Source organism: Trematomus bernacchii, unplaced genomic scaffold (genome assembly GCF_902827165.1).
Source record: "Trematomus bernacchii unplaced genomic scaffold, fTreBer1.1, whole genome shotgun sequence".
Lineage (NCBI taxonomy): Eukaryota > Metazoa > Chordata > Actinopteri > Perciformes > Nototheniidae > Trematomus > Trematomus bernacchii.
In genome coordinates, this window is record NW_022987828.1 from 109771 (window position 1) to 123230 (window position 13460).

General features: G+C 41.9%; 1 protein-coding gene across 1 annotated transcript in view; it reads right to left on the bottom strand.

Moving 5' to 3' along the window:
• vwc2 (von Willebrand factor C domain containing 2) overlaps positions 1 to 13166 on the bottom strand; it is a 28537-nt gene extending 15371 nt beyond the window's left edge. Inside the window, exons 1-3 of the mRNA XM_034152518.1 lie at positions 13104 to 13166; positions 3045 to 3747; positions 1558 to 1687 (exon numbers count right to left, since the gene is read on the bottom strand). Of these exons, the coding sequence (XP_034008409.1) occupies positions 1558 to 1687; positions 3045 to 3668 (754 nt within the window). The 5' untranslated portion in view covers positions 3669 to 3747; positions 13104 to 13166. The remainder of the gene's footprint in view (positions 1 to 1557; positions 1688 to 3044; positions 3748 to 13103) is intronic.
• Between the last annotated feature and the right edge of the window lie 294 nt (positions 13167 to 13460).

Here is a 13460-nt window from a genome sequence, read left to right on the forward strand (position 1 = left end):
AATGAGTGCAGCGCCACTTTGACTGAGAAAGCATTTCTTATTCAGACTGTGACAGTATTAGTTGTGCTCAGGTAACCTGGTGTCTTACACACAGTGAGCTCTGTGTATTCAATGGTAATGTGTGGTAATCTTATGCTAATAGGGGGCTGATGCCATTCTAAAACTGAAAATCCGTATCGACTGAATGAACCCATGGATTTTGTGGGACTCTTAAATTCAGATGCATGCTCTCCTATTCTGCCACATCTACTGTATGCACATACTGTATTGCGTCTACATCAGCCCCATCCCACCAACTGATGTAGCCTTTGAACGGAAACCAGGGAATCCACCGGCTAGGAGGGAAATATGGAGCGCTGCCCAAACATTACACAAAGCACTGTCAGCATGATCAATATGTGCATATCTAAAAAGTGGGTGAACAACACAAATAAAAATGGGAACAAAGAACCATCATGTATTCCCAAAGATTACAACAGGCAAATATTAATAGAGTGAGTAACGCTTCAGGACTACAAATGCTTTTTACTCATGGTCTCCAGAGGCTGTAATATAGACTTTTAATTGAGTGTGAAAACCTTGGATTAATAACAAAAGCAAGCAAATGCTTATATCTACAGTGATAAAGGAATTATCCTAACGTGATATTCTTAGTTGGTGGCACATGCTGATCAAGGCGTTTTGTGGACTATTTGTTTTCTTCTAGCTTAATTGTCGTCTTTATATATTTTGTCTCTTTTGAGGAAAACTTGTTTTATTTTTTCTTATTCTCTTGTGTTCAATACTTAATGTGTAAACGCTCAGTCTTCTTTATTGCATTTTTTAAATGTGGAACGTACTGTACGCAGCTTGTCTTTATCCCAGGGATTAAGTCTTTATGCAGAGTGCTTGCTCTTGTTTACGGTACAGCCCGTGCCACTTTAAGATTCCACCTCAGAGATACATATCGCAAGTCATCATTCTTTTTGCTGAAGGAAGCAATGTTGCTCACATTGCCATGTTGCATTAGAGTCACACCAAGAAAACAAGGGGACATAATCTAGGACATGCTGTCTGGAATCATCCGAAACAACTTCAGATAATCGACTCTGAGCCACAGACAGGCCAAAGCTTTCAAACCAACAGGATCATAAACTTACAATCCCGAGCAGCGAAAAAAGCAAACGGACCACAAATCTGTGCACCAGACAGTGGGAGGGATTTGGAACATACTGACTCCATCAGATAAACTGAGTAATTATAAGAAATTATGTCACAATGTTTTACACAAAAACATGTATTATTTTGTGGGTGTGACAAAAAATCATTAATATTACGCAATCTGTTATGGCAAGACCCTGCAAACACTGCAGTGCAGCATAGTGCATGCTTCGCGTCAGCAAAAATCACGACTACTTCCCCCTTATCACTCCTGTTGAGGTGCCCCTGAGCAAAACACATTTGACATTAGTTTTCTCTGAGTCGAGCTACTCAGCAGCCCCCGCTAGCACACTGGTTACTTTACTGGAATAAAGCATTCACTGCAGTGTTGTTGGAAGAAACGCTCTCCATGCTCACCAGTCTTGCAGATGGGACAGCACTGTTCCGGCTCGTACTCCGGGTCCACACACTCCGTCTGAGGGCAGGCTGCCACCGAGCACAGCACCTCCCCGCTTGGCTCACATCGGCACTTCTCACATGGAGACACCTGCATAGAGAAATAGTAATTAAAACCCTCATAAATACACAAATACACAGGCAGACAGACAGTGTGTGTGAGCCTTAATTAAGTTCTCCTTATCTTTGTCTCCGGCTCTTTTGTTTGTCTCTGTGTCTCACTGCTTCTACTAGCTCTGTCTCTCTGACACACACGTACACATACACACATTCCTGCCTGTCTGGCTTGTTTAATACAGCATGTCACAAAGCTATAGGAAAGTCTCATCCTTCTAAACTTCATGGCCAATGAATGCCTCGTTCTGAATAGAGCCAAGTCGAGAATTGAACTTCACTATCCAATCAGGGTATATAGAGAAATCAATAGTAATGGGGAAACAAAAGAAAGATGCTTCCAATTTTCTTGGTGCGTGAACAGAAACAGTAATTCCGGTAAGGGTTCTTCAACTGTCCTGTATGTCTGGAAATAGAACAAATGCGGGTCAAAAGCTGCTAGTATACCTTTTTGTTTTAAGAACACACTCCCTATGGAAGGCTTCCTTTAGCAGCCGCTCGTATAAAGCATACACCTTTCATCTTAACCAGAGAGCAAAGGTTAATTCAGCCAGCGTTGCCATAGATTACAGAGGCCCGCGCCTCCGCATGGCACTCCACTGTGAAAAATGGAGTGAGGCAGCACTTAGTACAATACGCAAGAACTTAGCAATCAACTATAAAAAAACCTGCCTGTTGCTTAGTTTCAAAGCTACCCCCCCTCCACCTCCCCACCCCACAGCACAAAGGCTGACGTATGACTCTTGTGAAAGTAGAGCTTTCTGTGACTTTCCCCCAGCAGAAACTTGACATTGAGCTGGTGGTAACGCCGCCCGTTAGTTGGAGGAAAATCCCACATTAGCCTTAACCCCCCCCGCTGAGACACTTCACAGAACAGAAAGAGAGGCATTAGGCGCCGCTAATCGCAGACGTAACCCCAGCACTGTGGTGCAATCCTGAGTCGAGCCTTTCAAAGAGTTGTCAGAAGATAAAACACTAAAAAGATCTTGCTGGTGTATCTCTGTGTCTCTTCACAAGCACCCACACACAGAGTTGTAACATTACTGTAACTGTATCAGGTGTTTGCAACAAAGCGAATATAGAAACACTCTGCCAAAACATGCGATGCTAAATTCAGCCTGCGGATATATTCAGGCGCTGTGTGAGGAAAAAAAACAACAAGTGCTGACCTTTGCCATTATAAAGCTGCCTGCCTGCTCGCTCGCATGCTGTGAGGCAAGGTAACTCCTCTCTGTGTATTGCCTGTGATAAACTACATTGAACAGAGTGTTCCGTCAGCACTTGTTTCAATTTTCCGCACGTCAAAAAAGAGTGAATGCAGTTAATTGGCTCACCTTAAATTCCTGCAGCGAGGCGTAGATCTTGCCCCGAAACTCACAGTAGTTTTTTTTCTCCTTGCACAGCGGGCAGCATTGGCTAGTGTCCACTTTAATGCAGCGAGGGTGAACCTTGGGACATTCTGGCTTGGTGCACATAGGGCCCTCGTCCGTGCAGAGGCAGGGGCACGTGGAAGGGCCTGGGGTGAACTGCTCACCAATGGCAAACACGAAGCCGCTCTCGTCCATGCAGCCTTTCCCCCGGTAGTCTGGGTAGGCGTACTCGTCGATGGAGTCCAAAGAGAGGGTGACGTCGCTTGTGGGGCCCTCGTCTATTTGGTTCAGGCTGTCCTGCTCTGTCCACAGCTCCAGGGGCTTCCCGCCCTTAGATCCTTGTGACTGGGAGTCGGGGTTCGTCCTGAGGGCAGTCCTGTTGGGGCCCAAAGCATTGATCTGTTTCTGGGCGTCGTATCCAAGCGGCTCCTCGGGGGTCTGCTCGTCCTGAGGTTTGTCCTGCCTAGCTTGGGTCAACACCTTTTCCAGACGTTCTCGGCTCGCCGCTATAGGATTACACTGGATGCCACACATCAGGAACCCCAGAACAAAGAGAACTTCTGCTGTCATGACAACGGAGTGCAACATCTCTCCCCACCACCAGCGAGGTGGGAAAACACCTTGGCTCACATAACACACTTCACATCTCAGGTGTGAGCCAGTCCATCTGGAAAGAGAAAATTAAACTGGGGTTATGCGCTCAGCGTTCTGTCACTTCTCATCCCAGGTGTGGGCTCTGTTTCATTTAGATTCTACAACAGTGACATACATTCAGACTACATCAGAGCCCGACTCCCGCTGAGTGTGATGCAAGTCTGTAGGATCAGTGGATTGGATCATCAGGACAGGGAGCATTCATAGGGCTGTGTTCGGAAATCAATACTGCTTCATACTGTAACAGTAACACTTCCCTGCATCAATCAATCGTAGCGGTAGCAGTGACAGAGTAAGAGGCAAATGGCCAAAGAAAGACCTGAATCCAACACTCTTAAGCCTGTGCTCCTCTCATGGAACAAAGCATCGGGATCAATGTCTGCTTTTTAAAAAAAATGAATCACAGTCAACTGTACAAAGCAGAAATCTATTGATCGGAAAGAAGAATCTTTCTGACAGAAGTACCCATTGCATTGTCAAAATAAAGCAGGATATTTGACTAAGTGTTGTAAAAAAAAACGTGTCATTGGTTTGGTTTAATCAGAAATAAAAGCGCATCACTTTCTTTAAAGTTTTCAGAACTGCATGGAGTCAATAAACATCAGCTCAAGTCGAGTGAAACCCTGGATCAACTGCAGACGTTGCAGAGACGGCACATTTTAAAAAGCTGCAGTCACTGTGTTTGTTGTGTGTCTCTTGCTTAACTTGATTTGCTGCGACGTCTTGAAAATCCAGTGCCTGCTATGATGCTTTGCTGCGTTCGGTGGCCTACTTGCATTCATTTCCTTCTCACCAACTGCTCAGTGTCATCTCTGAGCCACGTTTAAAGGGCTGCAGTCGTGTTGACATATAGCTTATTTTGAGAGAAGGCGAGATTACCCCGTATTGACTGACTCAACAATTAACTGTAAAGTCCTGCCCGAGCTTGATTAAGAATAGTTCACCATATTGATTCATTTGTCAAACTCAATTTCAGACTGAGCAATTGGGAGCCCTAAACAGGAGGGGAAAAGCAAGTTAGCATTAAATTAGCTGTAAGCAAATACGGTGTGTTATTACAGAGTGGAGATAATGCTGGGGCAACCACCCGCATTAATTCTATCCAGCTCCAACTACGCAGCCAAACACTTGCTATATGTTTAAAGTCATGCAATTTGTTATTGATGAATTCTGATCTATTCTGAGGGGAGAGTGAGCTCAAATTGACTGCTGGCACATTGGCATGCTGTTTGTGTTGTGTTTTAGCTGAATTGCTATGTTTGAGGCAGAATCCTTGGAGCTGCTGTGGAAAGCAGGGGAAGCAGAACGAGGTGCATACCGATAACGCTGCTGCAGCTGAGAGAGGGAGAAAGTGAGAGACAGAGAGAGAGAGAGAGAGAGAGGGAGAGATGAGCCCATGCCTCATTAGTAAAAGGACCTCATTTAGCTTTTCTCAGCCTCACCTCTCCACCTTAACAGCTGTTACTGGCTGTCGCACTGACGCTGCTGCTGCTGTTGCTGCTGCTGCTGTTGCTGCTGCTGCTGTTGCTGCTGCTGCTGCTGCTGCAAGGCCCTCGGGCTGGTTGTCAACTGGGCGCAAACTAGCCACAGCACCACAGAATCTAAGACCCAGGCTACCGACAGAACTATATTTCTCCCACTGCTGACAAATCCCATGAAAACATCAAAACCAGCCACAAATGGATCACACTAACAAGTGTATCAAAAGACTGGTTAAGCAACATTCCTGTGATCCATACAGTGTCCACTGATGTTAAAAAACACATTGTTGAGCCATACAGTTTCTTCATGTATCCTCAATAGTGAATTTAATCAGTATTGCCAGATGTAGGATCATTATTGGAGGTGAACCATAATTATGCCCTCTGTCAATTAGCAATGCACATAGGCCTACTGTAAAGTGCCATACAATACAATACAATGTACAATCATTTGAATATTTTCCACACTTAAGCTACCCTAAGTAGTTGGTTTTAGTCTCTGCTGTAATATCTGGATTAATTATAGATCAAGTTTACCCATCTGCCTTCTCACGTAACTTCTTTCCAACCAATCCTGCTTGGCTATGCAGTAGATCAACACAAACACGGCTTCTGTTCTCTCTACCACCGTTTGCCGCACATTTCAAGAGTTTGCACAAGAAGTAACTTTGAATTATCCAATAACCCTGTAACCTATTTACATATGATGATTTTGAGCCTCTGCTATGTTAGATTAACACTCCCATCTGTCAACGAATGGTGGTCAAAACAATGGTGCTCCATCTTATGACTCTAAGTTTTTCGCTTAGCTCTTAGCACATACGTGTCAAATTCATATTAAAGGTCTCCTGTGGGAACATCTTCTTTGCAACTTTTGCCTTTGTACAAGGGATGGAATTCTTATTAAGGGGCTAATTTGGACATAAAACATGCTAAGCAAACAAGCTAGCTACCTATTAGCTTAACTATCTCCTTGTGCTTGATCTTACTAAGTCAAAGGGAGAGCTAACAGTAGTACTGACCGTGCCATATTTTTCCTTAGTGACAGTAATAAGCTGTAACTTAGGCTGCACTCAGTGACACACATACAATATAATATATTTTTCTTCTACTGTAAATAATAACTTCAGCGGTAAATGTGTATTAATCCATGGTTGAAAATAGTCCTCTACAAATGCACTCTTTAATTCTGCCTCAGTTACTTATGCTAAAAACGACTGTGTCTGCTGTTTGAGGAAAATAAAGAGCCTTCTTGAGAATGGAAACTACTATATTTTTTACCATTTTTAAGGATTCACTTCTTGAGCAGTTATTAATGGGCTCTGGGCTGAGTGCCACACACAGCGTAGAGAAATTGAATAGCAGTGAGACGCAGACCTTGATGGTTTGGGTCTTTTCATGGCATTTGTTGACAGTGAGACAAATATATATAAAGTGCAGCTGAGTACTTTAATATTCATTTTTTCTTGCAGATGAAATTGTGCTACAACTACATTTAACATCATTATGCTATTTTTGTATATATATCTCATCATTTCTGAATGTCTTTTTAATTCAGTGGACTTGTGCCCAGAATGAAACACAAATATGTCCTTTTAAGTAAAGTAGGCTACCTACTGACAAACATTTCCAAGGCGTCATGTGTATACTTTTTCTGACCACTCCTCAGGTTCAAGTGATTGCAAACTTTCTTACATTAATAGCTTTGCATATAAGCCATTACGTTAAAGGTCATGGATCTATCTTTGCCCTACAGCCCTGCAGAGAATTCACTTTGTTTGCTTCACTGCTCTATCTTGAATACTTGCCAAACTGGCTGTAAGAAATACACAACTACGAACTGACACTAAGATACAACGCAGTATCTACACATTTCTGCAGCATATGGCAGAAGCTTGAGCTAGTGTGACCCAAATGTCCATCATTATGAACATACCAAAGTTTATGTAAGCCAACATCACTGAGTTTATTCACACTTCTGACACATTTTGAACACCCACTTCAGAGCAAAAAAAATCAGCTCAGCAAGTGGAAAAAAAACACTTCAATTAACACTTGTCAGCTCCAAACAATTATCTCTGGAAAACAAACACTTATTAACGCCGGAAAATTAGCTGTATATTTTTGTCTTGAAGAACAGTCACATTTTCCATTACCCCACAGAACTGTGGTCATGTGGTTCTCCTACATCTGTTCTGCAACTGAAAGGACTCAGCATGGTCCACGGCATTAGTGACATGAAGTGCTAAAGTAGCATGTGAGTCCAGCCGAAAAGGGGCCAATTAAAAAAGAAATATACATTAGAACGATTAATAAATTCAGTCTAGTTGTTGTTGATTTAAATTGCAACAACATGCAGCACTTTAATGACTTGTACAAAAACAGTTTTAGTTTTTAACAGAAAGCCTCCCGGGGTTAAACAAACGTTATGATATATTCAGTAAAAAGCAAGACCTCCACTTAGTGCTGCTGTTGTGCTACATTGTAATCTAATGTTGTTTCTTTCATTGATGAATAATTAATGATACAAGCAGAAGAGCTGAGAGGAAGGATGTTCTGTATGTGTGTGTAAGAGAACTGGCAAATAAACTACATGCCCCTGGAGTAAAACACAGTCCTTAAATATTTGTACTGAAACATCTGTGCTCGTATCCTCAAATTCTAATGATCAAGTGATAGAACAGTTATACGCAATGAGTTTATAATCCTTCGTTGAGCTTGCCAGCTGCGGTCAGTCAGCACTTGGACCAGAGATGTGAACATTTTTTGTTCAAACCTCAATCCTGACAGGTGAAACAGCAGGAAGTTCAGCGCTGGAAACTCTGAGAAAGCTCCTATTGTTTCCATGAAATACAAAATTGCATCACCAAAACTCAATGTTAGATTTACAATTCTGTCTGGGGTTTCAGGTCGATAACAGCCAACAACATCATTCGGAATGTTTTATCAGAAAGCCTTTATTCATCCCACAGAGGAATTTATGGTATTCTGCATTTGAACCATCCTAGTATTGGGGACAATTGGCAGCTATTATGTACAGCAGGGAGCAGTGTATGGGATGGTGCCTTGCTCATAGGCACTAGGTTGTTCTGGGACTTGAACCGGCGACTTTCCGGTTTCCAAGCCAAGTCGCTACTCTTATCGCCCAATCACTGGTGACTTTTCCTGATTATGCAACTTTTGCTTTTAGCATGATTTTTTTTTAAAGACACTATGTAACTGTTTGGGGTCTTATGGCGCATTTCCACCGCAGGCCTCGCTCGACTTAGTACGGTTTTGTTAGGCCTTGTTAGGCCCAGCTCACTTTAATGCTGCGCTTCCATTACAGTTTAGGAACTGGGGTAGTATCTATAGTAACGTAGTGTAGGCGGAGCCGTGACGTCATCTTCAATGAGCACCCCAGAAAAACAACGTCAGCCGTTAGCTGTTAGCACTCAAGCTCACAGCTCCTCATTAGTTAAACAAGTACAAACCACAGACTGTCTGTGTCATGGCGAATACAGTCGCTGGTTTATTTATGTCTGTATGGGCCGTTGTTGTGAGTGTGGACGGTCGGAGCATATATTGCGTTAGCTTAGCCGATCTCCATTTAGACAACGCGCATTTTAAAAGGTTTTTCGCCTGCCGTCTGTCTGCAGACTTGACAAAGCATTAATTCATGGTTTTTACTAACCGGTATCAGTATGTTGTTACTTCGGCATCATTTTGAAACGTGTATTACAATTAAATCACGGTCAAATATGTTCATCTTGTTGTAGTTGTAGCCTCCTTGCCAGCGATTCTCTCTCTAGTTTAGCAAACTCAGCCCGACTCAGCCCTGTTTGTTGGCCCCGATAGAACCACGATTTTGTCGGGCCAGAAAAAAGGTGAAAAAGTAGCCCCGGGCCGGAACTAGGCATAGTGGAAACACAACCAAAAACGGGCCCGACACGGCACGCTTAAACCGCACTCCGCGCCATGGTGGAAATGCGCCATTAGAGGTTCCTGCTGTAAAACACCCTTAAAGACAATAGATTTGCTCTATATTTGTGCCGGGAGTTGACAGTCCTTTCTAATGCACTGAATGTGTGTTGGTGTTTATGTTTTTATAAGTGTGCTGAGAAAAGGACTAACAGACAGGATATCATACTGTTTGTTTCTTTGTCTATGAATGATTTATTGAAACAAGGGAATATCTGTTCAGTGGGGGAATGTAACTAAGTACATTTAGGTACTTGTACTTTACTTGAGCATTTTAATTTCATGCTACTATGCTTATACTCCAATACACTTTGTTGGCAAACATTTTTGGCAGATTTATGTTATTGATAAAAAATATAAATCAACTAATACACTATCATTTATTATTAAAGGTTAAGCCACCAAGTAGTAAGTAATGAAGTGATGAACACATTAATGCATCAATAAGTATAATACAAAATGTGATACATGGTGTTTAAATGGGCCATATTGCATGATGAATCATTTTAATTTTGGAAAATATATATATAATGTACATTTTGATAATAATACTTAAAGGTGGGGTAGGTCATTTTGGAGAAACCAGCTCGAGTGTGCTAGAATTTGAAAATACACAACCGGAAAAAATCTGCCACTTCCTTACAGAGCCCCTCCTCCAACACACACGAACGTGCACATGACCAATGAGGGCACGAGATAAGTTTGTGCACAGATGGAAGGCTGACAGGCAGGTAGGCCATCCAGTTATTTTAGCCGGGCCGGCTAAAATGATTGGTCGTACTTTTTACAGTATTACGGCTTCCACAGATGACATTTTGTTATGGATTTTTTGTCAAAGCACTTAAGATATTCATTGCTATCGGGATGTTAAGAGCATTCCATGGAATATAACAAAAAGTGTATCTCGAGCCGGTTTCTCAAACTTACCTAACCCACCTTTAAGTAAATAGTTTTCATGCCAGACTTGTAGCAGAGTATTTTACACTTTATTACTGCTACTGTTACTAAAGTAAATAATCTGAATACTTCTTCCACCTCTATATTTATTCATACATAGCCCAATTAACATAAATAAATAAAATACTACATTTCTCTGTGTCATAATAATGCTTTCTGCTCATTTTCTTACGCTGCACTTTCATCAAGTGTGCAAACCAATTTCTAAAATGGGGGAGAGTTCTATATTGTGTTTGAAAAATACATTTAGATAATAAAAAAAGGAATTATTAATATCTTTCCACCCGAAAGAACAAGGAAGAGAAAGCCAATTCCACCAAAACACACGTGTTAATATCAGATCCTTCTCTCCAGGCAATGTTGTCATTTCAGATATAATATAGGGCACCATCCCTGTCTGTAGCTATACGCGGGATGTTAAACCTGCATGAGCGCTGGCACAAAATCCAGTTCCAGTTTATAGGCAGAGGTAATCACATCAGCTGTCAAAGTGACAAGATAATCATCAGAATATGACCTGACACTGCCAAACATTGAAATGTATTTCTCCTTTTTCCTCAAATATCCCTATGCTGGCTTTACAGCGCTGTACAGCTGGATGTTCTGCACACAGTAAACAGCAATTTCTCCATATGTTACCTTGGGATTCAACCCCGCAAGAGGAACAAATATAATGATCTACCTTAAAGGGCTAATAAGGGATGCCGTGCATTTAAAATTGCTGACAGGTTTTGTGCTATTACTCTTCAGCTTTGACGATATTTCCACTTCTAACTGACATTTAATTGTTGCCCTGGCTTGCTGCACTAATGAGAATGAACTCAGTATTAGCCTCGGTGTTTGCCAGCGGGAGCAGGTTCAGTCATTATGGTCACTATAGACATAATTCCCTCCGTCAAGGACCAGTTGTGTCCTGTTTACATCTCGGGTTATTGAACATACCCTATCTGACCACTGAGGTGCAGCACCAATGATTAATCAAGCAGAGTCAACCTGGCTGTTAGTTCATGGTTCAATGATGCTCACCATCCCATTGATTTATGACTCATAAATGATTGTCCTATTCATTACCCAGCAGAGTGGATAAGGCCTATAAGTCTTGACACAACCTGAGCCACGAGTAACATTTGAGCTCTACCTAATCTTGACTAATAGGATACTGTTATTCAGATTGTAATGGCAACAATTCAATAACACAAAGTGTGGTGGTTAAGATGTATGAATGTGACCTCTATCTTGCTTTCTTCTTTTATGTCATTCAGAAAGGTTTCTTTCAGGGGGGTTGATAGCTCCACACATTAATGCTATAAATAGGGCAAAAAGACATCTCCAGGAATATTCCACTCACGAGCTAAAATGTTTGTTATTTGTAATTACTGTTTGGTGTTAATATAAGTGAGCCATCTTTACAGGAATGTTAGCAATTGTGCATGTTTGATTTGCTTGAAAAGCCTGGCGGTGACAGAAAATTATAACAGAGAAAATGATACATCTGCTTTGAGACTCACTCACTCCTCAGCGTTTAAATTGTTCTCTCTAAGTGTACACACTTTTAGTCTGACAACAAGCCTCTAAAACAAGCAAGCCTCCCATCCATATTGTCTTGGAGAATAAAACTCCTGCGATGTCTCTCTGCAAAATCAAACTAGATGTCATTGAGAGGAAAACCATCTCCTCAGGGCTGGAATTAACTCAGACAGACAATATGCCCTCGCTGCTGTGTGCACTTCATTTATTGCACATTACTGAGACTCCTACTAAGACTGTTTCAGCATCCCGACATGCCATCGACGGCACATGGGGAATGCAACAATTTACTTTGAGGTCTTCTTCAATTTTATGACATCGCCGATCACGGGGGACGAGATGTGAAATGATTCGACAGCGGTGGCTAGTGGGCTAAAATCTGACAGGGCCTGGGAAAGTATTGAATTAATGATGCCACGTTTGAAAACTCATTTTTTAAACAAATAAACAGTGTGAAACGATGAAATCCAATTAGAGCAATAAGGGACACCGAGGCAGGATCCAAGAGTATTAAGCCATCTGGCAGTGAGTAAAGATTGCTTCAGGGCTGCCTAATTGAATTTTATCCTCTGACTGTAAAATCTTACCAGTGACCCAAATCAGAAGAAAGTTTCCCTTGGATCGTGCAATGCGATAAACCAACAGCCCTTGCAAAACTGTCATATGATTTTAAGATTATGTGAGGTGGAACAAGGTGATAATTTGCTCTCACACAAAGCCCTGCCAGGAAATGTCTGATGCAGGAAATGTACAAAGGGAGGAGAAGAAATCAGCTTTCTATTAAAAGATATAGGATTATGACGTTAACACTGATAATGATGGAGATTTAAAGCATTCTTTTGACTTTCTATTGTATCATAAATGTGGGATATTATAAAAAAAGGTGATTAACTCAGTGTCCATATCTGCAAAGAACATTGGAAAACTAGCAGAAACATTATCAAGGAAACATCATTATTCAACCCCCTATTCTAACTGGACACACCATGAATTAATAAAAGGATAACAACGTTGTATTATGTGTTTGGGCTCTAGAGGCTGTGTAGACTGGATGTGTAAGCAGGCAGGAGTATTTGTGCAGCCAGCCACTGAAATCCCTGTGATGCTTCTTTGAGAAGCCTTAGTCATAAATTCAAATGAAAATATACAGTTCACTTACACTGATACATGTAGCCTCCACAGGTGCAACAGCCTTTTCCTGCAGGGTTGAATGATCTACATCAAGCTAATTTACATAAAACAGCCTCTGTGATAGATGCAGTTTAATTTCCACGCAGGCATGGTGGCTTTACTCTTACAGAATGAGTGAAATATTCATTAAAGACACACCAGAGAAAACACAATAAAGTAAGTTGATGTCAAGCCTGAGTATTCAAGCCAATTAGACTACCATGCACAAATAAAAAGCCGCATCACCTCACACACAGCCACATTGATAATTCACCTGTAATGCTCGGAGTCTGTGGGTATCCTTCAGTGCGCGCTGGGTTTAAAACGAAGCCTTCGGACTGTTGGACAGCGGAGCCATGACAGCAACAAATGATCTGTGTGTGAAGAGATGGAAACTGACGCTTGTTAAGCCAGTCAAAAGCACAGTTTCCACGGAGGATGCTCGCAGGTCATCGGCGTGTCTCGCTCAACTTTAATGGCCACAGAGAGTAGAAGCGCTCCATCTCCGGCGACGCGCCGCTGCAAGTGCCGCGCAGGCAGCCTGTGATGTCCCTGCTCTACGCTGGCACTTTGTTTCTCACGGTGACAACAAAATAAATAATTTAATAGAAAAAAGCGGTTGGTGGGGTGG